Source organism: Durio zibethinus, chromosome 20 (genome assembly GCF_047325235.1).
Source record: "Durio zibethinus cultivar Kanyao isolate XHJ-2024 chromosome 20, ASM4732523v1, whole genome shotgun sequence".
NCBI classification, from domain to species: Eukaryota; Viridiplantae; Streptophyta; class Magnoliopsida; order Malvales; family Malvaceae; genus Durio; species Durio zibethinus.
Genome location: NC_143181.1, coordinates 4369583 through 4395618, shown reverse-complemented (window position 1 = coordinate 4395618; position 26036 = coordinate 4369583). Strand labels below are relative to the sequence as shown.

General features: G+C 33.9%; 3 protein-coding genes and 3 pseudogenes across 5 annotated transcripts; 3 read left to right on the top strand and 3 right to left on the bottom strand.

Moving 5' to 3' along the window:
• Positions 1–2658: 2658 nt before the first annotated feature.
• LOC111314938 (VQ motif-containing protein 9 pseudogene) lies at positions 2659–3991 on the top strand (annotated as a pseudogene).
• Positions 3992–6260: 2269 nt separating this feature from the next.
• LOC111315564 (uncharacterized) lies at positions 6261–9173 on the top strand. The gene is made up of 5 exons (XM_022917393.2): positions 6261–6447; positions 7529–7831; positions 7968–8050; positions 8158–8239; positions 8818–9173. Exons 1-5 carry the CDS (start codon positions 6406–6408, stop codon positions 8869–8871), a joined length of 564 nt encoding a protein of 187 aa, XP_022773128.2. The 5' UTR covers positions 6261–6405; the 3' UTR covers positions 8872–9173.
• A 224-nt stretch (positions 9174–9397) lies between these two features.
• LOC111315565 (histone H3.3) lies at positions 9398–10726 on the bottom strand. Of its 2 annotated transcripts, none has more exons than XM_022917395.2 (5): positions 10483–10726; positions 10256–10332; positions 10075–10151; positions 9896–9986; positions 9398–9796 (listed from the first exon to the last, which is right to left on the bottom strand). In XM_022917395.2, the coding sequence occupies exons 2-5, from the start codon at positions 10325–10327 to the stop codon at positions 9626–9628; spliced, it is 411 nt and encodes a 136-aa protein (XP_022773130.1). In that variant the 5' UTR covers positions 10328–10332; positions 10483–10726; the 3' UTR covers positions 9398–9625. The 2 variants fall into 2 exon arrangements, with proteins under 2 accessions (XP_022773130.1, XP_022773129.1); XM_022917394.2 differs by having other exon boundaries at positions 10256–10327; positions 10483–10724.
• A 150-nt stretch (positions 10727–10876) lies between these two features.
• Positions 10877–15009, top strand: LOC111315563 (serine--tRNA ligase, chloroplastic/mitochondrial-like; annotated as a pseudogene). Its single transcript, XR_016330712.1, has 10 exons — positions 10877–11317; positions 11391–11539; positions 11648–11754; positions 11827–11965; positions 12073–12165; positions 12592–12765; positions 13571–13737; positions 13881–14015; positions 14092–14185; positions 14320–15009. The product of XR_016330712.1 is annotated as a serine--tRNA ligase, chloroplastic/mitochondrial-like (transcript).
• A 127-nt stretch (positions 15010–15136) lies between these two features.
• LOC111314937 (thylakoid lumenal 29 kDa protein, chloroplastic-like) lies at positions 15137–19113 on the bottom strand (annotated as a pseudogene).
• Positions 19114–23933: 4820 nt separating this feature from the next.
• Positions 23934–24873, bottom strand: LOC111314936 (uncharacterized). The gene has a single exon (XM_022916557.2). The coding sequence runs from the start codon at positions 24771–24773 to the stop codon at positions 24234–24236; it is 540 nt and encodes a 179-aa protein (XP_022772292.2). The 5' UTR covers positions 24774–24873; the 3' UTR covers positions 23934–24233.
• Between the last annotated feature and the right edge of the window lie 1163 nt (positions 24874–26036).

Sequence of the window (26036 nt, the reverse complement as noted above, 5' to 3'; positions counted from 1 at the left end):
ATAAATTTACTATCTAATAAATCTAATATAATCAAATCCGATAATACCAAATATTTATTTATTTCCTATATATTGACATCCTTACAACTAGTCAAAGACTTCAAGCAAGGATAAGAGTACATGACATGTAAATTTTATACTACTGATTTTATTAAAAGAATTTTAGGTTTAATTTTCTCAGTCTTTATGGTGGTAGGCCCACATCACTTGTCCAACAACCGCCCACATCACTTGTCCAACAATCAGATAGAACGTTTTGTTGCTATCTGGCTGAGAAGTCAAGGCATTCAATTTGATAATAACATGATTAAGCCATTAATTATTATTCTAATAGTAGGCATTAACTCGGTTTAATAGTTTTAGTTTTTTTTTTTTTTTACTTTTTTTTTTCAAAAGCTACTCGTATTAGAAAACGATAAAAAAAATAAATTCCAATAAGTTTAATTACCAATCTTTCTAAGTGGAAACTCTAGGGAATTTTCTTACTAATCAGTCTTTTTTTTTTTCTTTTAAGTAACAGAATCATGGAGGGAATTTTCCTCCCTCACTGGTAAAATATTTTTGACAATTTGTAGACTATTCTTATTCTTACATTATTAACATTTTTTTTTAGTTTGGAGGTGAAAAAGCTTTTTATTGCATTTTTATTAGTTCATCATTAAAATATTATTAAAATAGTATTATTTTATATATGTTAATTTTTTAATATATTATAATTTTATATTCTAATTGAATTTATTCATTTATAATCAATTAATTTTAGATTAGATGTTTAACGTAATATTAAAATCCAAATTCTGTTATCTGATTTTTGATTTAATATCTCTCGTGAGTTTATCATATGATGTGGTGCTATCCATATTTGTTAAATTTGAGATTTATTGTGATATTATATTTAAGTTGAGTCATTTCATTTATAATCAATTAGATTTAAATAGCACCATAGTATTCAACAATATATTTTGATTAATATTTAAACATTTGATTTAATAATTAATACTGAAATTTTAATTTAAAAGAGTAAAGTATGATTTTTTTTTTTGGAATAAAAAACAAAAGTTTGCGGTATTGTAAAATTCAGTTTGCATCCGAATTTGAAAAGTAAATCGGGTAGCATTTCTTACGAAAGAAGCTTAGTGAAAAATGCCCTTGAAGCTTTTGAAGAAAGGCTGCTTAGTGCTTTGCTTACTCCCCCGGGACTTGAAACAGCAGCCTGCATCCTTTAATAATCAACACAAATTAATGTAAAACAGAGAAAATGTTACCTGAGTATGGACTTATGCCCTGCCTTTGCATCTCAAAAGTGTCCCGCATGATAATTGTTTCACAGATACTTGTCTCCCTTTTTTGTCAGGTTGCTAGCCATATGAAATAAGCGATGCTAACGGGCAAAGGGACTTCTGGTTGAGATTTTAGTGGCTTCCCTTTTTTTTTTTTTGACTGAAATAGTTACTTCCCCTCTTTGAACTTACAGGATTCTTCCAAGTACCATCCATGCAAAAGTTCAATCAAATTCATTGATTCAAATTTACCAATACCATTCAAGTTTGGTCATTTTCTCCTTGAACTGTTCCAAAACTAGCTAGGTTTTTTAGGACGAGTTCTGAGTTCAGCACAACCATTCAAAAATTTTCTCATCTCTTCAAAGAGGAGCTCCCAAACACAAATTTTAAGGCTGGCCTGGTTACTTTGAATCAGGGAAAAGAGGTAAAGAAAATATCACAGAATAATGAGAAAGATTGAGCTGGTGTGGAGTGCGGGGCCGAGAAAAAAATGGGAGAATGGGAGGGTGAGGACAGAGGACGTAAAAAAAAAAAAAAACCTTTTTGCAGCCTTGTTTTTGTGTCTGAAGAAGAATAGGTACGACAGGGAACAAGGGCCACCTTGGATTGAAAATTTGCTGTCCGTTTCACATTCTCTCAACGGAACTTTGACCAGATTCCAAAGTTCCAACAGCAAAAAAGAGGAGCAATTACTTTCCTGGTGGAAAAAACCATAACCCATTAATCACACAATTAAAGAGCTTTCCAAAACCCAATAAAATTCAATTACTGCTTTCTTTTATGCCTCCAAGTTAAGTAAGCATATTTTTTCGTTAGTGTAGTAAATTAGTTGTCAAAAAACAAACGTTTGCGTTAATCAGGTCACATCAGAACCGTTACCAAAGCGCAACAGAGGCGCTGATGGGAGAACTTCCGCAAAGATTTACAAGGAAATGACACTGAAAGTAGTTTATACTGCCATTTTGACTGCGTGCATGGGTTTAAAAATTCAGCCTCCAGGAACACGACGATGAACAGTATTGTCGACGCCTGCCATCACAATCTACTCAAACAGTAACCCAGCTAAGAAGCTAAGTATAGATAGGGGTATGTGTGGCTTCTTTTACGGTTCATGCCCTTTTTTTTTTTCTCCTCTCTTTTTAAAGCCTCGAAAAAACTGGAAGGGAAGAGAGATTAGACAGCTCCACAAAGGCAAAGACCAAGGAGACACAGACAGATTCGTTCTTTTGCAACCTTATTTTAGTCATCTTTTGGTCTGAAAAATAATGTTCAACTACCATTAAAGAAAACCCATCTCCATCTCTTTCACTTTCTGTGGCTTTGTCCTACTCGCCTAATCCCCTTAAGTCTGCCAGTAAGAGGAAGATTTGCCCACCATAAAAACCCAAAGCAATAGCTGCTGTACCACTAAGATTTAGTTTTTGGCTTACATAAACGAATAGATTATTTACATATCTAGAGATAGCTAGAGAAAAGGATTAGTAGTGGGAGGAGGTTCGGGTCCTTTTTTTTGGTTAAAAATGGATAAAAGCTGTCACTCTTCTGGTGACTCTAGCACCAACACGACCAGTAGCTCCAACGCCAACAGCATTAACAATCGAGATCATTACCTTAAACACCTCAACAAGCTTTCGCACAGGATTTCCAAACCCTCCTCCACCCCTAACACCAACGCCCTTCCTTTCATAAAAAAACCTTCCTTTGATCATACCCAGAACCTTACCCAGGCGCTGCCACCTCAGCCATCTAAACCCTCCCAGCCTTGGCCTCAGCATCAGCCTCAGAATTCTAACCAAAGCAATCTACAGGCTCAACAACACCAGCCACCCGTTTACAACATCAACAGAAACGACTTCAGGGATGTCGTACAGAAGCTAACCGGTTCACCCGCACACGAACGGTTCTCTACTCCTCCACCAATCCACCAACCCCGACCACAAAGCTCTCGACTTCAGAGGATCAGACCTCCTCCATTGGCGCACGTTAGCAACCGACCTCCCATGATTAATTGTGCCGTCCCTAATATGAACCCTCCCGGTCGCACTCAACCTAACCCTCCTATCGGTGGTGCCACTGGTAATAGCTTCATTCAAAGGGCACCTGCTGCGGCACCTCTTTCGCCACTCCCGCCATTTCCAGTTGTAGACGCTGCTGCAGAATCGCCGATCTCCGCCTATATGCGATACATCCAAAACTCCATGTCCACCACTGTTGACTCCAATCCAAAGCAATTCTCAGGATTTTCACCATTGGCCCCACTCGTTTCATCCCGTTGGAACAACTTAGCCGCCCCACAACAGCAACCACTGCCGCTACCGCCTTCGCAACAACAGCCACAGCAACAACAACAACAACATCAACTGCCACAGGTATCATCAACGGGGATGATCCAGTCGCACTTACCGTCATCACCACTATCATTCGGGTGCCTGAATTCTCCACAGTCACCGTACGCTTTACTGTCCCCAAGTTTTCTATTTTCTCCAAATTCGGGTCAATTAGGATTCCCGCTTTCACCAACGGTGCCCGTTCCGAGCCCAAAATGGCGAGGTCTTTGATAAGTTTTAATTTCGGGGAAGCCTTCAAAATGGGAAAATATCTGGTGTTAGGGTTTTTATAAATGGTTACGGTTGGTGGAGAATTTTATTCAATTACCAGTGGTTGGATAAAGAAAAAAGTGTCTCACCCTGGTCTGTTAGAATTTAGAAGCTTGTTTCTTTTTTCATTTTTCCTTTTTGTTATGTAAAAACAGAAACTTTAAATTATGTTCTTTTGTTTTTGTTGAAAATTGGGTTGAGAAAAATTTTAAATAGCCAGTTATTTATTAGACATTAGTAGTATTATTAGTATCTTGTGTTTATGACTTTATGTTTTATCTGCTAATCTTAGTTTAACCATTTATGGGTATGAAATATTCAGTTTTCTGGACAATAATTGGATAAGCTGTTGTTTCTGTTGCTGATTATCAGACATGAATTTATCATAGATTTTAAGTAGGTTGATCAGTTTTTCTTATGAATTGTAAGGGCTCATGATCCCAGTATTTCAAATCCTGAGTGGTTTATTGGATCACTAGGATTTATAACATCTACCTTGTGTTGGTACTGCTTTCTAAGAAAAGAAACATGTTTCCTAACTAATTAGATCTGTAGCAGGAGTTTGATGTTGTAACCAAAGTTTGCAATGTCTGCCAGCCTCCTTAGAATTCTGCTGAATAGATGTCTAATAGCTAAAGAAATTATACCGTGTAGGAGCTAGCTTTAGATTTAAAGCATTTCCTGCTTTTTTGACCAGATTGTCCAACTACTCCTGTAGTGGGGGACAGTTGACTTGACCTCTTCTACAATAGATAGGGGTCAAAATCATCCATGGGAGAGGAATTAATACAAGTTTTGTTGGTTTAATCTGCTTGCCTCGAGTCGTAAGAATCTTCAAAAGAAGTTTGAGCATTTTTCCTATTCAAAGTTGCTAGTGACTTTTTGGCATGGTAACCAGGAAGTAATTATCAGTCGTTGTACTTGTAGTTTTCTCTGCCCTAAAGTTTGACTAAATAATTTGCTCACTTGGCTTTTGCATGGGTTTACATATATAATGCTTCACATCTATCCATCCATCCACAGGTTAGTGATGCAGGTTTTCTACCCCAACTTCGGTATCACGCATTTAATTTGGACTGATTTATCAAAGTGGAAGGAAACAGAACCTGCTGAACTTTGACTATGTCTGTCAATATATATATATATATATATATATATTGACTTTGTTTGTGAACGAGAGTGGATTTGGACCAATTGGTGCTTCTTACCGTAGAGTTGATAACAATATCCGAATTTGGTCGGATTTTAATTCGACTCAATTCTATAGAATTAGTTTTTTTTTTTTTTTTTAAATTAAATTTTGAATCAAGTTGGATTAAAATTTTTTGAAATAAAATTTGGATCAAGTTTTAGATAAACTTATTTTGATTTGATTTGGTATATATATATATATAATATTTTAATTTTTTATTTAATTATATATATTATATTAATAAAATTATTATATAATATTTTAATTTAAAATATTAATTTAATAAAATATTATATTTATATATAATTAAGATATAATTAATATTATAAATAATATATTATAAATATTATATTAAATTAAAATTATTAAATTAATTTTAAATGAATTCGATTATGATTTTATACAGATTGGATTGAATTGAATATCAAAAAATAATATTTATTTTATAAAATGGAATCGACTCTGGCTATCACTATTCCTACCAGGCTGAGGACTTTTCTTGGAGTTGAGGCTGCTCTGAGGCTAAGCCTTCTTTACTGTGGGTTCTGTGCTGACCTTCAAAAAGTGGTTTTGGTCTTGGATATGGTTTTTAACAATTCTCTTTCAGGGAGTGGTGAATTTTGAGGCCAGCAAGAACTTAGTATTAACTAATTCTTGCTTGCATTCATTTCTTTGACAAGCTTAGTGGTTCTTTAGCATATGAACAGTGACTTCATTTACTGCTATAATTCATAAAGTAATACATTTGAATAGTTTCAAAGGGTAGAACCCTAGAAGGAAGTTCGTGCTGCAACGATTTCAAAGGGTAAAAAGAATGATGCTTTTCATGTGCCAGCCAAAACATTTTTACGAAGGAAATGAAAAACAGTCGTTCGTGGAGTTTTGGTTCGGATGGCCGAAGTAGATCCTTCGGATGTAGAGAATTTTTAAAGGTTTGTTTGAAGGTAGCTGAACTTTCTAGCCTATAAATAAAAAAAAAAGTCAGCCCAAAATAGAGGCCCATATCTAGCCACCTTATAGCCCAGTAGCCCACTTAGTCCCCCCCCCCCCCGCCCACAATAAAAGCGGGCCGAGCAGCTTCTGAATTTTTTTATCCCCGACAGCTCTCATAAACCTGGCTTAGCCCGCGTGGGGTCAATATCTTTGCTCCTTTTTACCGCAGCAGTAAAACAGTTAAAACCGCGCAAATTCTAACCTTACTAATATCTCCCTGTCCGTCTCGCCATATTATGAAGTATCCCTGGTTTGGCCGCCCCTATAGAACTCGCCGCCAGCAGCTCTTGGAAAAAAAACAAGGAAAGAAAGAAACTGCCGATCGCCTTCTCTTCCGGTAATGGCGGAAGTTCAAACCGAAAAACCCCCTTCCCTATCTGAGGTGCCTTTTTTACTCTCTCTGATTTATAATTTATTTTCAAATATCGGAAAACAATAATTGTAGTTTATTTTAATCCTTGTAGAAATGGCGAAGTTCGATCTACGTTGCTTTTTTTTTTTTTTTTTACAATTTCTGGACTTTTTTGGATCTTCAATTTTGATATTTAGAAGTTTAATTGGATTGAAATTAAACGATCTGACCCCGTAATGCTGGATATTACTGCTGAAATTAGACATTTCTGAAGAGTTTATTTAATGGCTTCAGCATATCAGCTTTTTGAAATGGTGCTTTTGATTAAAATTTTTTATTTTCTATGCTCGTTACCAAATATAATTAACGTCCAATTTCCTTGAGTTTCATCATGAACATGATTAACGTAATCTGTTGCAGCTTTTTTTTTTTTTTTTTCTAAATTAACTCAATGAAGTTTCTCTATGATTTGCCTTAAGATTCTACCAATCTGAGTTTGCTATATGCAATGTTGACATGTGGAGGGTCTTCATTTTTTACGGTTAACAAAATGTAACATTTTGAGCAGAAGTTTTTTGTGTTTTTCTCTACTTGTGTTACTTAATCGAACAACTAATCCTAAAATATGGATCAAATGAAATTTCGGAGCAAACTTTTCGGTTGCTTAAGCACCTGAGCTTTTCACTTAAGAGCAGTTTTTTATTGTCACTGGTCTTGCGGTCATGTCAATTCATACAGTAGTGTATGTGTGAAAATTGCCGTTTAGGAACAAAAAGCAAATTTATTTATAAGTATATTGTATGAACAATAATGCTAATCAATATTTCAGATTGATGAATTGGGCTTTCTATCATCGTCTTTCAATGCTTGTTGTTCCTTATTGAACATACCGTTCATGCTTAAATTTATCTAAGATGCCACCTTGTTTGAAAAGTTTTGTTATTGATAACTTTCAATGAAATTCCTAAATCTCATGCTTGTAAAACCTTTTGTGTAGCTGAGCTGGTACTAAGTTCTCTGACACTGTATCTGTGTGGACTGTAGGGGTAGTTATTTGACCTGATTATGCTGGAAACTTATTTATTATTTTCTTGAATATTTGGACATGTAGCAATATGCTCTGAAGGAGAAAGAGGAGAAATCAGATGTGGCTACAAAACCAGCGGAAGCAAAAGTGGTTGAAAATCCAGTCAATGCTGCTTCTGGGCAAGTTGTCACTGAGAAAGTGGAGGAGACTCCTGCTGCTCCAGTTGAGGAAATCACTGAGGCCCCTCCTGCTGCTGCTGAAGAAAGCAATGAAGCCAAGCCTGCCGCTGAGAACAGTGGTGAAGATGCTCCAGCTGCTACTGAGGAAGGTAGTGAAACTACTACAGAGGAGAACTCGGGTGATGCAGAAGAAACACCAGAGATAAAGGTTGCCCTGCTGAACATGTTTATCAAGAACTTCATCTCTGCAACCCCCAGATTTCTTTCTGTGTATATGAAACTCATCTTTTTGTGTTAGATTGCTTTACTAACATGCTGTGGTGCATGTTTGATTTGATATTCAGCTGGAGACTGCACCAGCAGATTTTCGCTTTCCAACTACAAACCAAACAAGGCATTGCTTCACACGATACATTGAGTACCATCGGTGAGTTAAACTTTGTTTATGGATTATTTTGTATCTTACAAAGGCATTAAGGATTTTTTCTACTAGCAATGTTTCTTGACATGTCCTTGTCCTTTTGTCTTATATAGTTGTGTAGCTGCAAAAGGAGAAGATGCTCCAGAGTGCGATAAGTTTGCCAAGTATTATCGTGCCCTATGTCCTGGAGAATGGGTGTGTATTTTCTCCTAAGAACCATAATATGCTTCACTTCATCTTAATCACTTGCATAAGGGTCTTAACTGTTACTAGATAGTTGCTGTTTGTTGCTCTTATTACATTTGTAAATCAGGTAGTGACTTATGACCCCGTATTTTTTTGAGGTGTTGCTAAGTTAAATCTAAAATCTTAATACTAGTTACAGATGATCTGACATTGAAGGGCTGTCAAATTGGAGTTTGAGTGAATTAGTTTAATTTTTTTTTGTATGTTTTGATGGATTCAAGTGCCAGAAAGTCCATATGGATGGCGTAAAGAGATACCACTGCTGTTAAAACCAATATGAAATCTGCCCACTTGTCTTCTGGTAGTGGGCTTAGGCTCGAGAAAGATTTCTTTTAGGGTTTGTATTTGGAGGAAAGAGAATAGCTTAGGCTTTTTCACTTGGATACAAGAATGAAAGCATGAAAGGTGCAGGCATAGACCCATTTGGGCTGCCAGCAGTGAAGAACATGTTGAAGGGCATTACTTTTATCAAGAATTTTAGGGTTTATTGGGCAAAATAAGCTAACAATTACTCTTTTGTTTTTCAGATAGACAGATGGAATGAACAAAGGGAGAATGGTACTTTTCCGGGTCCTCTGTAGATGGTACCTATCGGAAAACCTTGTGGTTTTCATTTGCTATATCACCAGTTTGACTACTGGTAAATTCTTGAATGAAAAAGGAGAATTTTCAGGATAAGATAATAAGAAATTTTGGCATGTATGGTAGACTAGATCAAGGATGATACAATGTGTTGCTCATAAGGGGGAGCTATTGCTCATCAGTTCCATGATGAAGCCCATTTTTTTTTCCTTTTTAATTTTTTTCGCTGCAACTCTCAATTAGTTGCAGGATATTGCGGTAAACCATACTTTAATAAAAAGAACATGCAACTTTGTGATAATCTCTTAACTCAGTAACTCAGCCTTACAGTGCGTGCGTGCGTGTTTGTTAGTTGTATGTCATCGTCGCAACTATAACGATGATACAGAAACCAAAAGTTTCCAGTGATGCGTCACTATAACCATGCGACTGACAAGGGATTTGACCGTCAAAGTTTTTATTTTTAAAGTTTCCTCTAGCGATATCAAGGACAGATGAAACCGATGTGACCACGAGAAGGCAGAATTTATCAAACAAAAACTATATTTAGCTTGAACGTTTTACAGCATCCAGCTACGACTAAAGCCTAAATGAATACGAATCAAAGTCTAATTATGAGAGTATTACAGCATCTGATTTCGATGAATCCATACTTGAAAGAAGGAAAATCATAAAAATGCAAATACCCTAAGAACAACAAATCAGCCGACTACTACATTCAAAAGCAACAATCAGGGTTTCGAGAAAGTGAATTTAAGCCCTTTCACCACGAATCCTCCTGGCAAGTTGAATGTCTTTGGGCATGATTGTAACACGTTTAGCATGGATGGCGCAGAGGTTGGTATCTTCAAATAATCCAACGAGGTATGCCTCTGCTGCCTCCTGCAACGCCAGCACTGCATGACTCTGGAACCGAAGATCAGTCTGCAAACCACAAAAGACCAAAGTCAAAAAACACCCATAAATCAAAAAAATATATATAATTTCCAATTTTGATTCAAAAATTAGTAGTGGTAGCATTACCTTAAAGTCCTGGGCAATTTCACGCACAAGCCTTTGGAAAGGCAGTTTCCTGATGAGAAGTTCGGTACTTTTCTGGTACTTGCGGATTTCACTACATCCAGTGGGGGATCTCAAATCAAATTCGTGTAAAAGAAATAGAAAATTTACAAAAAAGAAAGGAACGTGATTGGATGACTAACCGAAGAGCAACAGTTCCAGGCCGATATCTGTGAGGCTTCTTCACACCTCCAGTTGTAGGTGCCGACTTGCGAGCAGCCTGAGAAAACAAAATAGAAAAAGATAAAAAAAAAAAAAGAAAGGATTTTTAAACCAAAAGAACAGACGAATTACAAAACCGGATAATTGAAGACAAAAGAAAACCTTAGTGGCAAGCTGTTTCCTTGGAGCCTTGCCGCCGGTAGACTTACGGGCAGTTTGCTTCGTACGGGCCATCTATACTGACCACATCAAATCAAATACAATTAAATTCCCAAACGAAAAAGAAAAGAACAGAAATTCTCCAAATTTTACAAAATTTCTTCACAAAACTTAAAAAATCGACTGAGAACTAGAAAGAACTCTTAAAACCTGGAAACTTAAAGGCTTACCTCAAATTTCTATTCTTTAGAAAATGAAAGGGAAAGACTAAAAGGAGCTTTGGAGAAGCGAGAAAGGTCTTTGATACAACTCGCAAACTTCAAGGCAAGAATCTGTTACAAAGGGTAACGAATGAAAAGTCCTACACTTATTGATAGGCGACGAACGCGGACAAGAAAACGTGACTGATACACTTTTGGTTTGTTATATCGTTCGTAATCGGACGGTTAAAAGTTCCGTCTGCTGTGTTTCTTTGAGCCTCGGTGAACGGCCTAGATGCCCATTTTAAGGATTTCTCCTGGATTAACGCGGAGATATACTCGCTTCCTATTGGTCCACAAAGATGACCCTGACGGCTTTTGCCCAACAACTTCGCCTCGCCGCGCCGACATCCTCCTACGACGCCGTTCTACACCTCTAACTGGAATAGCAAAAATGGCGGCCGAAACGACGCCGTTGATCCCTTTCTTATAGAATAGAATCCATTTCCGCTGGAAAGTTTAACACGTGTTTGGACATTATTGGTCAAATTAACTTAAATGTTAAAATTACATCCGTTTTTTTTTCTTAAAAACAAAAAAGCTAACTTTAGTCACACTAAGGCGAATGGCATGGCGTTACAGTTTTGTTTAAGCGGGACGACAATCCAATCCGTAACGACGGCGAATATTTCAATCTAATCTTCTTCGTCACTCCTCATTTTTCGACCGCTTCCCAAAACCCTAAACCTCGCTTTATTTTCCCGACGCAGCCCTCCAAAAGCCCCTCCCTTTACTCTTTTCATTAGAGACCTTTCAGCCCCGGCTTTGACTGCCGCTCTAGCCACAGAAATCTTCGATAATAAAGGTAATTACATTAAATTATTGATCTTTTTTTTTTTTTAAATTGCTATTGCTGATAGTTTAAATTTTCTTTATAGTTGTAAACCCGCAATGGAAGGCGGCGATAGATTTCAAGTGGATAAGGGATAATAAAGAAGCGGTTGCTGTTAATATTAAGAATAGGAATTCGAATGCAAATTTGGAGCTTGTTCTTGAACTTTACGACAAAATGTTGAATTTTCGAAAGGTTAATTTTTTTCGTTTTCTGCTTTTTTGATCTTTAAAATAAATGCAATAATCTGAAATTTTTCTTAAAAAATACAATACTTAGCTAATTGTTGCTGGCAGATTGCAGGAAGTTGAGCGGCTTCGAGGGGAAAGGAATACAGTTGCAAACAAGATGAACGGCAAATTGGAAACTTCTGAGCGTCAAAGGCTCATAGAAGAAGGTATTGCTCGAGTGTTTTGCTGTCGTTTTTGGGGTCTAATCGTTTTGGTTTTGAGAATGTGTATTTTCGCCCTTTTTTGATTCAGGAAAGAAGCACGTATGCTTTTGGAAGAAGAACTTATCAAATTAAGAGATGAACTTCAGCTTGACGCACAATGTATCCCAAATATGACTCATCCGGATGTTCCAATTGGAGGGGAAGAGAGTTCAAAGTTAAGGAATACGGTATCATCATATATTGCTTTGATTAGTTTCTTGTGTTCTTAATCATTATATGTCATTCTTCTGGTGTTTTCATAGAGGTTTGATGTTCAATTTGTATTATTGTATAGGTTGTTAGTCGCCGTAAATTTGACTTCCTTGTGAAAGATCAACTTCAAATTGGAAAGGAGCTAGATCTCTTTGATTTTGATGCTGCTGCAGAAGTATTCCTTCTGTTTGCTCTAGGGAATTAAAGAATCTCTAATTTGTTGATGTGTTGCATTAAATTTTGTTGTTGTTTAACCATGATTTTAGTTGTTTAGTTGCTTTCATTACCCAAGACCAATTTAGTCAGCTTGATCTTCTGTAGTTTATGACTGCACTATATTCAATTAGATAATCAAAATACTGAACTGAGATGCCCCTTGAAACTCACGTCTCGCATTGTAATATGAAATTTGTAGGTGTATAATGTTGCACTGGAGTTTCTAAACTCTGCAACTTTTACAGAACCTTGTTATATTAAGAAAAAAATTCTTTACTTCTTATCAATGTTAGATTGTATACCAAATTTCAGCCTTGAAGCATATATTGACTTTCAAATGACAAGGTTGCTAAGGTTTATTTATACCGGTTTTTGTTCAGGTAAGTGGTTCAAATTTTACTTCCTGGAGAATGAAGCAGTGATGCTGGAAATTAGCCTCATCAACTGGACAATGACAGAAGTTATGAAAAGGGGCTTTACACGATTGACAACACCAGAAATTGTGAGGTCATCTGTTGTTGAAAAATGTGGCTTCCAACCTCATGGAAAAAATACGCAGGTTTGCATATATTTTGGTTGTAGTCCCCTTTCTGCAAAATAAGCGGTACTTGGTGTATCAAATATCAAGTTCCTCTAACACCTTCAGATAAGAAGAAGGGTGTTATTTTGGCACAAATCACCATTCAAAGCTGATGACAAACTCAGTGAACCACTTTGATTATGAACTGAATCACTAGCTTGGTCATTGCAACCATTTGCTCAAATTGAGTGCTTCTCGCTTTTTCATTCTTTTTGAATCTTCACATGCTTAATGTTTCTGATATCAGAATACTTAGGTAGTGTTTGGTTTCAGAAAACAAAGCCATTTTCTATTTTCATTTTCTTGAAAAATGAAAAACATAAGTAAAAACATATTTGATAATTGAAAATGAAAACAAAAATAAAAATGGGTTGAAATATGAAAACGAAAAAAAAAAAAAGATGTTTTCAATTGTGAAAACAAGGGATGCACATTACTTTTTCCTTATGTTTTGCAAGTTACCATATTTGAACACTTTTTAATATCATTGGTTAATAAATATATATTATATTTATAATTAGATGCCATTAATGGTAATATCATTGAATATTTTTTTTCTTTCCTTATTTTTGCATTTTTAGAAAATAATTTTTATTTTCATTTACCAAATACATTTTTTAAAAAAATAAATAAAAACTTTTTTTTAAAAATGAAAATAAAAAATATTTTTTCAATCCAAACAGAGTCTTAATTTCTCCAAAGAGACTCTTTCAAAGTTAGGAATGTCATGTTAATTTAATTAGGATTTCTGTGGTTTCTTGATATTATTTTAAATGCTAAACAGGTTTATTCCATTGAGAACAGTGACCAGTGTCTCATTGGCACTGCAGAAATTCCTGTCGGGGGAATCCATATGGATTCTATTGTTGCTGAGTCGTCTTTACCCCTAAAATGTGTGGCATTTTCCCATTGTTTTCATATTGAGGCTGGTGCTGCTGGCACAGCAACAAGGTGATTAGCTACCTTATGTTTCATTTTTATTTTACCCATGTCCCCCTATATTTCCTGTATTTGGGGTAATTATGAAGAATGTTCTTAAGACACTGAAAAATCTAATGTTCGTAATGAACTTTACTGGTGTCAATTTTTCCCAGGGGTCTTTATAGAGCACATCAATTCAGCAAAGTGGAAATGTTTATTTTATGCAGACCAGAGAAGAGTGATTTGTACCATTAGAAGCTTATTAAAATTGACGAAGACCTCTTTCAATCTCTAGGATTGCATTTTAAGTATGGACTCTCTTTATCCTTTAATAACCTACTGGTTTTGTTCTGTTATTTGTTAAAATCTTTGCTTTCTTGGCAGAACTTTAGATATGGCTACAGGGGACCTGGGTGCACCTGCTTATCATAAATTCGATGTGGAGGCTTGGATGCCCGGTTTAGAACGCTATGGTGAGGTATTGAAATAACCATTTCTGCTTCCATATGGCAAGTTCACTTTCTATCAATTTTACAGGCTAGTATTTTTTTGCTTTTGCCTTATATTATGAAATAGCATTGAACCTTAGGTATAGCACATTTTTGTGACCAGATATCAAGTGCATCAAACTGCACTGACTATCAAAGCTGCCGACTGGGAATTCGGTATCGTCCATCAGAACCATCCTTAACAACTTTCAATAAGGGTAAAGCCAGCCTTGCTACAACCAAATTTGTTCATACATTAAATGCAACAGCATGTGCAGTTCTAAGGATGCTTGTATGTTTGCTGGAGAATTTTCAACAAGAAGATGGCTCTGTAATTATTCCATACCCATTAAGGCCATTCATGGGTGGCATTGAACTTATATCTCCAAAATGTAGATAAAAAGGGGTTCGTGGTAAACTCGTACTCTCATCAGGATATTTTCCAAGAGTCTAGACATGTAGTCTCTGAAAATAGAGCGACTTGACACTTTAGAAGAAGTTTTGTTCAAAGAAAAGATATGGAAAGTAAATCTAGGTGGAAAAACAGAAGAGTTTATTTTTCCAAGAATTTGAGATGGATTGATACTTCAGAGGTTTTGTTCATTTTGATTAGTTATTGATGGTTGAGGTTTGAACGTTAGCACCGTGAGACATGAGTTGCTCTAATCAAATTGTTGAAACAGCTTGTTGAGGTTGCACAGTCAACAAGCTGGCTGACGTGTGAGCTAATTTTGAGTTTGATTTAGCAATTGTATCTTTTAAATTTCCATGGTTTAGTGTGTAATCTTGAGTAAGATACAGTTTTCTTCATTTACTGCTAATATTTAATAAAATGAGAAAAAGTATACATAAAGGTCAAAGATAAATGGTAATGATATAAAGAACAGAAGAATAATGGAATTCGTGAAATCTCACTCTCTTGGTTGAATCGCTTTGGATTAGGCCTTCCTTGATCTTGATGAGTTAAAAACCATGTGTGAGATATGGCAAACTGCTGTTCCAGCAAGTGAAAGCCAAAAGGTTATTGAACTGACAAATTACAACAAACATGTTTCGGCTATTCTACCTGTTACCTGATGGATAAGGGTTGAAAAGGATATTACAAGTTGGAAAATTTGTGGTCGGAGTGACAACCAGGCAGGTCCATACACTTCTCCTGATAACTTCTTGTTGCTTCAGCCTATAATTTGAGTTTGCTCAATTCAATCTTTTGGACTGGATATGTGTATACCCCATAATTAATTTGCTGGCCCAAGCAACCTATCTTTGTGAGTGTAGTTATCGGATCAACCTGGAATAGAATCAATTTTTAACCAAGATCCGGAATTAATTTATAATAATATAAAGGAAAAATGTTATTGTATTCTCATAAACTTAACCTCGGTGAACCCCCTGCTTAATGTTAACAGGAAGTAATCCTAATTTTCCATTTCAAGGATTTCTTCCAACTTTGCAATAGAAAAGGAGAAATAATGAACTAACCTAATAATCTGTCTGAGACACTGTTTCTCGGCTATGTTGGTATTTTTTAACCCAGGGAGAAACATCAGGATCAGTGACCAATAAGGCCTCTGTTGCATTCTGATCAGGACCCATGAATGCAGACATCATGACTAGCTAACCAACCAAGAGGAGAATAAATGACTGAGATTAGGGTGCACGCATGATTGTGGAAAAAAAAAAAAAAGAATGTCTATGCATATAGTTCAATTTATTTCTCTACTTCTTTATTTATATTCTCATCTGAAAAGTTTGAATTGCATGGAATCACAAGCTTATTGGGGAAAGATTAAAGCACTCTAGAAGGACCCGTCTAGCATGGACAATTGGACATAGCCACATAGGTAATGTAGAATAATGAGTCTAGTCGAAGATGAAATGTGAAAAAACCAGCAAAAAAAATAACCTATGACTTGGTGCTAAAACTTAAAAGACAAAGGCTGTTGCACTCTCAAGTGAGGCAGTATAGTCAGGAAAACAATGCATACGAAAACGTAAAAAATGTCAAAATCACCATTCCTCTTTCACATTCACTTGTGTTACTCATATGACTACAATCATGCCTTTCTGGGTGCTTTGTTCAGTTTTTAAGCTAGAACCTGGGTGCACCAACATAGGGTGTTCCGAAGATTAAAAACTTGAGAAAGTGACTGATGAAAACATAATTGAGGAACTACCTGACGGAGGCCAAAGCCGCTTGCTTTGAACTCATCTTTCATTTCCCGCACGCTTGCTTGTTCCCACAGAGGCACTCTTCCCCCTGGATCTGGCTCTTCAGTATCACTTCGTCCAAACTGCCTATCAAACAAACCCCATTGGTGCACAATATAACAGTATCAGAATCATAGTGAAGCGCCAACTTGAATCACATTCAGTTTTTAAAACTACAAACTCGAGGAGGAAACAACAGTAAGGATTAAGATGCTAAACACCATGGTACCGCTTTAGAGCACGCTTCTTTTTTTTTTTTGTGCATTGAAAGGTCTTCAACAAAATTTTGGCTTAAAGAAATAAAATAACTGTACAACATAACATAGTAAGAAAAAAAACCTGCCCATTTGAACCATATCCTGAGTATAATATACTTCCTTTATCTTCTTTCCCATCACATTGGCGAATAGTAGCTGCTAGAAAAGTAGCCTTGACGGCCTTGACGGCACCTTGGGCTATACATATTAAATAAATGCTGTGTCAGGTGAATTAGCATTATCTGTTTCACACAATCGAAAACTCATGCTAGCTAGCCATTACACAGGGCATAAGTTTAACTTGTAATATCAAACATTTATGACATATAACCTGCATATTGGATGAGATCTGCGTATGAGATAGGTCCACCCTTGGAATATGAATCAATTTCCATTTTGGCTTCATCTAATAAACTCATAGCAGCAGAGAGCCCCTTATTTTCGGGTCTGCTTAACTCTGAGCTTTAGGCTAGAAAAACGAAAAGAACAAACCAAGTTAATTCTTGAATAAAAAGCCAAAGCAATGATTCTTCTGAGTTGCATTAAAGGGAAGATTTAACTGCTAGTAACTGAAAACAAAACATGTTCATTGGCAGTAAATTCGATAACTCGGCAACAATAATCTCTAAATTTCTTTCTGTCCAAATTTTACATCTTAAAGTAAAGCAATCCTTTTTTTATCTACTTATCATGTTAGAAGCTAGAAACAGGTCAAGAGTAAACATTATAAATCAAAGTGTCAGTATACTAAAAGGCTGCCTTAAGAAAAGCACTCATCAGTTGCCTTTCAGTGGGATATTCTTCAACCCTCATCTGTAGGCTGTTTGTGTAATTAACCCCTCATATTTCACTTTATATATTTATAAAGCAGAAAAAATTACATAGTTTACATATTTGAGACAATGCTGCATGTAGATACATATTTGAGACAATGCTGCATGTAGAAATACATAGTTCCTAAGCACAAACTTATATTTGAGACAATGCTGCATGTAGAAACATGATACCTAAAACGTATAGATCCATTTGGGCCACCAGATTTTGTAGCCTGCAAACTTAAGCAGCAGAAAGTTAGTATATATGTTTCCATTTTTTTTTTCCATCTTATATAACGAGGTAAAGAAGACACATCATAACATTTAAACATGTATTGTTTATCTGACCTTGTAATAAATTTGAGCATCATTCAGTGCCAGAGTTAGCATGGAGGGAATAAGATCTGGATTTCCTTGGAATTCATAATTGAAAGATAACATTAAGACGAATACACTCAATAGTAATCAATTTCTTAAGTTGGCAAACACAAGTCTCAGACTTTACTTTTGAGGGCTGAGGCTTTACATTTTGCAGAAATGTGGACAGGGAGAGGGATAGAGAAATATACCATTACAGCTTTAGACAGGATTTCCTTAATATTTGCTGCAGGAGGAAAGTGTTAAATACAATTTAGAATATTGTACTTGGTTTAAAGTTGAAACAGTACTAGTTTATAGAGAACATAGAGAGAAATTCAGAAAGCTGTCTTCGCTGTATCAAATCAGCAACAATTGCCATTTGCACCCATGATCCCGAGCTCGCTAGTAATTCCTAGAAGATAAATCAAAACTCGCAGAAACTTATCCCCGCGTCATTCTAATTCATGAAAGTACACATTCATTTGATGGCAAGGTTGATGGAGAATTTATCGTTATATATCCCACTTACGTGGCTTTAATGGTTTAAAGCCAAAGATTTACAGTATGAACTAGTCAACAATTTCCAATTAGCAAAAGGTAGTTCTCGTATATTAATTGGATGAATAATAGTTACAGAAGTCTCAATGGCCAAAAAAGGGCATTTAAAAAAAAAAAAAAAAAAAAAAAACCACTATAAATTGTAAACTACATTGATTTTACAATCTATTGTGTTCTTTGAAAACTTCATGGTCTGAGTATCAATTTCTTCCTGCTTTTTAGTTTCTTAATGAATAATAATTAAAGAAAATTCGTGATAGGATTACATATATAGAAAGAATTTGCTCTTACCATGCCAACGATTGCCCCAATGCTTTGAGAACATCTCTACGATGGAAACCATATTCACCATAAACATGATTAGTTTGTGTTTTACTACAACGAATAGCACCCTGATAATTAAAGCACATAAAAACAAGAAGGAAAAAGAAAACATGAAACGATGAGTAGCAGCAGCCATTGGCTCAGACAATCAAATTCGAATAACCTAGTCCATGAGTAAGCATTTGCAAAGAAAATGTAAAAATAGTTACAGCCCGAGTGAAGTATCTATTAGCACGGAGAGAGTTAGAGTTGGGAGAAGGGACATAGACTGGGACAAGAGAAACCAAAGAAGGTGTAGTTGAAAGGAAAGAGACCCTCATTGCCTCCATCTTCCCAAATTTTCAACCAATAACAGATTTCCATTTTTTTTTTCGTTTCTTTTTTGGGATTGAGTTTGACAAATGAAAAGAGAGAGAGGTACGTGTTTGAGTATGCATGACTGTCGTCCCAAGCACCGCGCTTCAACACACGAAATTTGATGAAACCACATGATGCAAATTTTATAGCTCTAAACCGGTTACTTGATAATGCAAGTTGCATATCTTCACGTGAGAACAAGATAAAAAATTGAGAAGAAAAATAATTTCACATTAGAAAAAAAAAATTGATAAAACAATCATTTAAGTTAAAAAGAATAAAAGTTCATTATAGTTGGATTTAAATGACTAATGCACCATGGCCTTGGTTTTTTTGTATTAATTAAATAATTAATATATATTAATATTTAATTAATGACACTTGGCACTTGATACTTGATACTTGATTGATTCAAGTTTGGCCAAAACAGATAGAAAAGTAAGAATAAAAATAAGTTTGTTCAAAATAAATGTTTTAATTATTCAAAAACAAACTTTTTTTATTCAAAATAAACATTTATTTGTTTATAAAAAATTATTCTTATTTTTTGAAAAAAAATATAAAAATAATTTTTGAAACTCTTCTTTTTTTTTTTTTAAACTCCAAATCTCTTTTATAAGAATTTTGCTGCATAAACTTTTATAAAATTTCAATAATCTTATGATATACTAATAATTTTGACAATTTAAACCGTAATTAATCATTACATTTTATTTTATCCTCAAAATTTATCACTTACAATTCTTTTACACACTTATTAAGTAAATAAAATTTTTAAAAAATAATATTATTACATATCTTGGAACCTTTCCTCAAAATTTTAGATTTATCAAAAAGAGGAATTCTAAATTTTTAATATTTACACTAATAAAAAGTGTTAAATTTAAAACATTCCAAACAAAATTTATGATGTTATACTTTAAAAAAACTAATATAGATATTGAGTATTTTAATCTTCACAAGCTCCAAGTATCAGAACAAAAAATAATTGATTACCTCAAAAAGCAAGTGACGAGTTTTAAATTATAAAAGTTACATGACGTGTCTTCATCCAATGTCTAATGTTGGAACGTATTAATAAATGAATAGTTATTAAAAATTATTAGATTTAAATTTTATTGATAATTATTTATTAAGATCATTTTAAATATATAATTTATAATTATTTATTTTAAATTTTTAAATATAATATATTTTATTTTAATTTAAAAAATTAAATAATCTAACTATCTAAAATTTTACTTTAAAAAAAAAAAAAAAAAAAGGTTGAAGGCGGTGTTTGAGACGACTGTCTGTAGCATTTCTTTTTAATTTTAGTACTTAAATCATAAGTAACTAAAACTCAACCAGCTCGAAAAATTATGCAATGATTTTCAACCTCAAAAGCAAATATAGAGGTTGACTCTTTGGAAAGGAAAGGGTTAGGGATGGAACGTATTTTTGTGGGGCATACAATTTTACGTTAGTGGACACTTTTGTGTATTTATATAATATAAAATATTAAAATTTATATATTTATATTATATTTTATATAAAAATTATGCATTATAATTTATATTAATATGAAAATATAAAATATAAAATATAATTTTTTTATTTTATTAAATTTATATATAATTATTTTATAATTTTAAATTATATCATTTCATATTTTATTTTTATATTATATTTATATTTTATTATGTTAAATTATGGAATCCACTCGAAATGAAAAGTAAGAGTGTGTGTTAATATCATTTTCAGGGAAACTTCAACTGCTGCAATTGCTTGTTTGATTTGAAGCAATTTAGTTATAGGTATAGCCAACTGTAAGCAGTCCACTCAATGGCGGATCATAATGGAAACCAGAGGGGCCTTTCCCCACTAAATGTTTGAAATCTCCTTTAATATGCATATATATACTTCTATTAAATATATTTAAATTGTCCTAATTTTTAAATTATTCTTCTAATAAAAAATGTTAATTTTATTATTTTATGTTTTATAAATTAAATTTATAAATTATAATTTAAGAGATATTCAAATAATATTTATATTTATTTATTTATTATATTCAATAATTATTACTTGTAAATTCTTATAATTGTTAATAACTTTTTTTTGAATATTTTTTATAGTTATTTTCACTTTAGATCTCACATGTTATAATTTTTTTCAACAAAAATATCATATTTGAATTACTTTATAAAAGGAAAAAAAATATTAAATATCTAATCTCAATTTTTCATTTTTATTCTTTTAGAAATATATTTAATTTTTTTATTTTGATAAAATATTTAATGATTGATTTATTTATATTTTTTATTTCACTTTTAAATTGTCAAAAAAATAAAAAATTCTATATAATTACTAATTCAATAATTAATTATAAATCATGTTATTATTAAAAGTACAATGTTATCATAATAACATTTTTGTCTTATAATTTTATATTCTTATTATGTTTTCATTAGTATATTATTTATCTATATATATTAATAAATATGATAAAATATGCTTTAAAAAATAAAATATATTATATAATATTAATTGACTCCCATGTTAAGAGCCTTACTGAATCCATCGGTATTTGTGTTTTCATTTGTTGGTGGCAAAAGTTTTTTAGGCTTTAAGATCATATTGTAGCTAGCTAGACTGTAGTAATGGATTGTTGTGCGAATTGGCTTGCCTCTTCATGGAGTTCAGCCAAGGAAAGCAAAATTGGGTAGAGAAGTGAAGGTCCACTCGGCTGAGATCCTGCCCAAGGAGTCCTACTTAGCTTGGGCAGTGGTCTCGGGGCTAGCAGGGCTCAGAATTTTCAACCCAAATTTACTTTCTCTTCTTGGTTTACGACGGCCCATTCTAAATTCGGAATTGTATGCGCGATGGTCAGATAAATTACGCAACTTAATTCATTTCATTCATATAATTATTCTTTAAAAAATATTTAATAAATTTAAAATTCAATTTTTAAAATCTATAATTTATTAATCTCACGCTACAATCTCCTTTAGACTAAAAAAAGCCTGCAACGACATTACCACAAGATCTAAATTCGTGCTTAAAAAATTGGCTTATGTCGTCATTAGCTAGAATAAAAACTTAAACCATTCGCTTCCTATATGACATTCATTTTTATTCCCACCAAATCCATGTCTGATTCGGAGTATATGAACTAGTTCGGACTACAGAAAGAAAACAAGAAAAAACAACTAAACAAAAACCAGACAGAACCAAGGAAGACGGTGATTGGCGATGACCAAGTATTGAGTCAAATCTAATGTTGTGTCACCTCTGATGACCACATGAAATGAATAATATCTTAGCAGATATTACCAACGTAGTATACTAGCAGTCTGCCAGCATTTTGCAAGTTTATAAATTGATGATGTAGAATTTGGTACGTTGAAAGAATATAAGTTTGATTCCAACCTCTTATTTTAAGCTTTTAAAATTAATGATTAGTTATGATGGAATTAGCTAATCTATCAACATATAAAATTTGGACTATCTTATCATATTAATCTTTTGAGCCTAATGATTGGCAACAACTATTGATCAAATGCTCATATACATATTCAAGTAATAATCTGTAAGATGATTGAGTTAGAATTTAGTTTTAAAAGATTATTATCATGAATAAAAAAAACTACTAGTGAGAAAAAAATCAATTAGTTTTAAAAGATTATTATCATGAATAAAAAAAACTACTAGTGAGAAAAAAATCAATTAGATTTAGTCATGAATGAAACCTGCAATAATTTTGAATTAAAGCAAAATAATTACTAGTCAAGTAGATTAGTAAAATGACATTTTTTAAGGGTATATAAAAATTTTATTTTAATTCCTTTAATAAAATTAAAAACCTTCACTAACAATATAATTTTCATATATTAGGAGTGTAATTTTTAACTTCACATATGAAGTTAAATTACAACATATCTCACTTTTATTTTTTATTTTTTATTTTTTTACTATACTTTAAGTATGTGTCACATTGTTAATTCTATTTGTAAAATCTAAAAACTTTATTGTATTAATTTATTTTTAATTAATCAGCATATGGAAACATTGACTTATGACTTATGAGTTCTGATCTCTTAGTCGGTCGTTAACGGAAATTTCAAGTTTCATTAAAATGGAACCAAACCCGTCCCTTTCTTGGTAGTTGAGATCTGTCCACTTCTGTGCCAAAGAAATAAGGTAAAGATGTTTATGTATAGCGTATGTTTAGGCCCAAAGACCAGGAGGCAAAGTATATTCTTAATTCCTGTAACTGAAGAAGACTGAGTCAAAATGTTTGAACTTAAGCGGTCCCCTGATCAAAATTGTTAACTTAAATGTCATCATAAACGAGTTTGAACATAGAATTTACGGAAATTGCCAAGAATTTGATCTGGGTTTGTCTTGCCAGCTGTCCATACTTTCTTGCAAAAGTTTTGTGCCAGCTTAAATAGGTTGAACTGGCTCATATAGGAGGAAGTTGCTGAGAACTTGAGACCTGTTGTATTTGACCAGCTGTCAAATCAATCTTTCCTCTTTTTTATTTGATTATTAGCCGTAGGTCCTAAAACATACGGCCACATCTATATATAGTTGAATCAGCTTGAATCTTTGAATTCTCAACGCAACCGAAGAAATTTCTTGGATGGAGAGATCGCGCACGACAGAGCCATGAGCCCACAGCTTGTGCCAGAATGTTTTTGCTGTAATATACGGAACTTCTGTCCTTTATTTTTTACACTAGACAAAATTAAACAACTTTTTTTTTCTTCATAAGCTGCAATCGCATGACAACAAAGCTTTGATTCTCCGATCTTTTCCTTCATATTCCACCGGAAGGAACAAAAGAATAAAATAATTTCGTACAATAGCAGTGTCTGAAAGTACAATACCTTATATTTTATCAGCAAGTACAGACAGAAACAAGGAACTGATCAATCAAAATACAAAGATGTATGCACAATACGTTTATCAACATGTAATTCTGCTTAATGTTTTCTTCTTCTGTATTTTTACAAATTTGAAAGTGTTGATGCCTGGAACAACCATGATGGGATTCTCGGACTGGATTTGCTTAAGATCAACAAAAAAGCTAGCCAGTTGAACTCTAATCTATCAAGGAAACTGATGCATGAAAAATAATGAAACAAATAAAAATCCAACAAACACCACCATTAATGAACCCTGGTGGAACTCAAAATCTCTCTCACAGTCCTTGAGTGTTCTAACCCCGTAGCTTCCTCCTTCCTCATAGTGTTTTTTGGATGAAGCAACTTTGACAAGAACCCACATTTCTTGTTTTTATCTTCACCTTCTTTGCTTCTCATTCTCGAAAAAAAAGCTACTGATCTGCTCTTAGTGAGTATATTCTTGCGACTAAACAATAACAGAGAAAAAGAAGTACCCTTTCCTTCTGTAGTAAAACGGTAACAATGCATGGGAGAGGAATAAGAAGAAGATGAAGATGAAGAATAATAAGATGACAAAGAAGATGAAGAAGAACAAGAATAGGCAACTTTAGTCGCAGTCGTACAACGTGAGCTGGAATTGGCTGATAACTGAGAAAGTTTCTCCGTTAAACAAAGTGAACAAACCCCTGGTGATTGCCTGTGCTTTGGGTGTCTTTTGCATCCTTCATTTGGCTTAGATCGTCCACCTGCAACATCCTTTGATGATCTTCTCAAGTAATTTGCCATTAGATATTTGCTTCTCATCTCTGGGAGTCTTGGTCTTGGCTGCAGCGCCTTCGGGCTCTAAAACCTACATATAAAAGCAAAGTGGGTGCGTTTCCAAGAGAGTTCATGGGAGGTTTCCCTCGTGTTTTCAGTCAACTTTCGCTTTTGACTGTTACATGTTGTGTAGTGTTGGAAAAGTTGGATATGGAATAAGTAACGGCTCTCATTGATAGGAATTTGGATGGGGTCCACTTGATTGTAGAGTCGGTGGTTGAGATGGTTTGTGTAAAAACAGTGAAGTGTGGAAAGGGTCAAGGGCGTAGAAAATCAGGGAAGTCTTGGTAATATAATAATAGTGATATTGGCCCGGTCATTGGTGGAGGCAGAAGGGAGTGGACGTGATCAAAACAGTAGAAAATTTGAACCAAATTTAGGTGAAGAATGCTCAAAATTGTAAACTAAATATAAGTAAACGTCCACGTTAACATTCCAAGATAGTCCATTATTCCCCACCCCATCAATTTATTTACTACACATATTTTTTATCCAAAAAGTTATTTATTCACTGTTTATTTTTTAATTTGATAGATTAAATTTTTTTGGGTGACAAATACTAAAAGGAATTTGACCTTGTATGATTTATTAGTTAAAATTTTTTAATTGGTTACAATTTTAGGTAAAAATTTTAATTATAATAAGTATACATAAAAAATTACATGTCTAAAAAAATTAATAAACAAATAAATTAAAATTAAAACCTGGAGACTTAAATTTAAAATTTGAAGACTTAAAACATCTTTTTTGATGTTTTCTTTGATGTAGAATAGTTTTCATATATTTTATGAAAACCTGTTTATTATGAAGAGCCGAGAAAGAAGAATAAAAGTCAATAGTACTTGAGAGCAATGACTGAGAATTGAGCCACCCCCCCCCCACCCCCCCCCCCAAAAAAAAAGGCATTTTAGTCTAAAAACATGTGTTGACTTAATTTGAGGTAGGGGAGGTCCATCAGAAAATTTGCTCCGGGGTCCGTACATAAATATTATAATGGTTTAGTGACATGTAAAAGTCATGCTTAAATGGTTGTTAAATTGTTAAAAGAGTCATTGCCATCAGGTCTTTTCAGTTCTCTTCATCAATTTCACATTTAACTCCAGTTTAAAACAGACTTTAACCAGATTGAAGGAAATTATGATTTCACCATTTTTCTTGCAGCTTCCGAACAGGTTCATAATTCCAGGTGGAACTGTGGGCCAGAAAGAAGCTTTTCTTTGTGTAGCGGAAACAAAGTAACTAACAAGG

What these genes read in the sequence shown, in the direction of transcription:
- LOC111315564 (XM_022917393.2), top strand. Translation starts at nt 6,406, where the DNA reads ATGGCGGAAGTTCAAACCGAAAAACCCCCTTCCCTATCTGAG. An exon ending in CGATACATTGAGTACCATCG is followed by an intron (nt 8,051 to 8,157) that starts GTGAGTTAAACT and finishes TGTCTTATATAG; the next exon opens with TTGTGTAGCTGCAAAAGGAG. An exon ending in CCCTATGTCCTGGAGAATGG is followed by an intron (nt 8,240 to 8,817) that starts GTGTGTATTTTC and finishes TTTGTTTTTCAG; the next exon opens with ATAGACAGATGGAATGAACA.
- LOC111315565 (XM_022917395.2), bottom strand. Translation starts at nt 10,327, where the DNA reads ATGGCCCGTACGAAGCAAACTGCCCGTAAGTCTACCGGCGGCAAGGCT. An exon ending in CCTGGAACTGTTGCTCTTCG is followed by an intron (nt 9,987 to 10,074) that starts GTTAGTCATCCA and finishes CACTGGATGTAG; the next exon opens with TGAAATCCGCAAGTACCAGA. An exon ending in AAATTGCCCAGGACTTTAAG is followed by an intron (nt 9,797 to 9,895) that starts GTAATGCTACCA and finishes TGTGGTTTGCAG; the next exon opens with ACTGATCTTCGGTTCCAGAG.
- LOC111314936 (XM_022916557.2), bottom strand. Translation starts at nt 24,773, where the DNA reads ATGAGAAGCAAATATCTAATGGCAAATTACTTGAGAAGATCATCAAAG.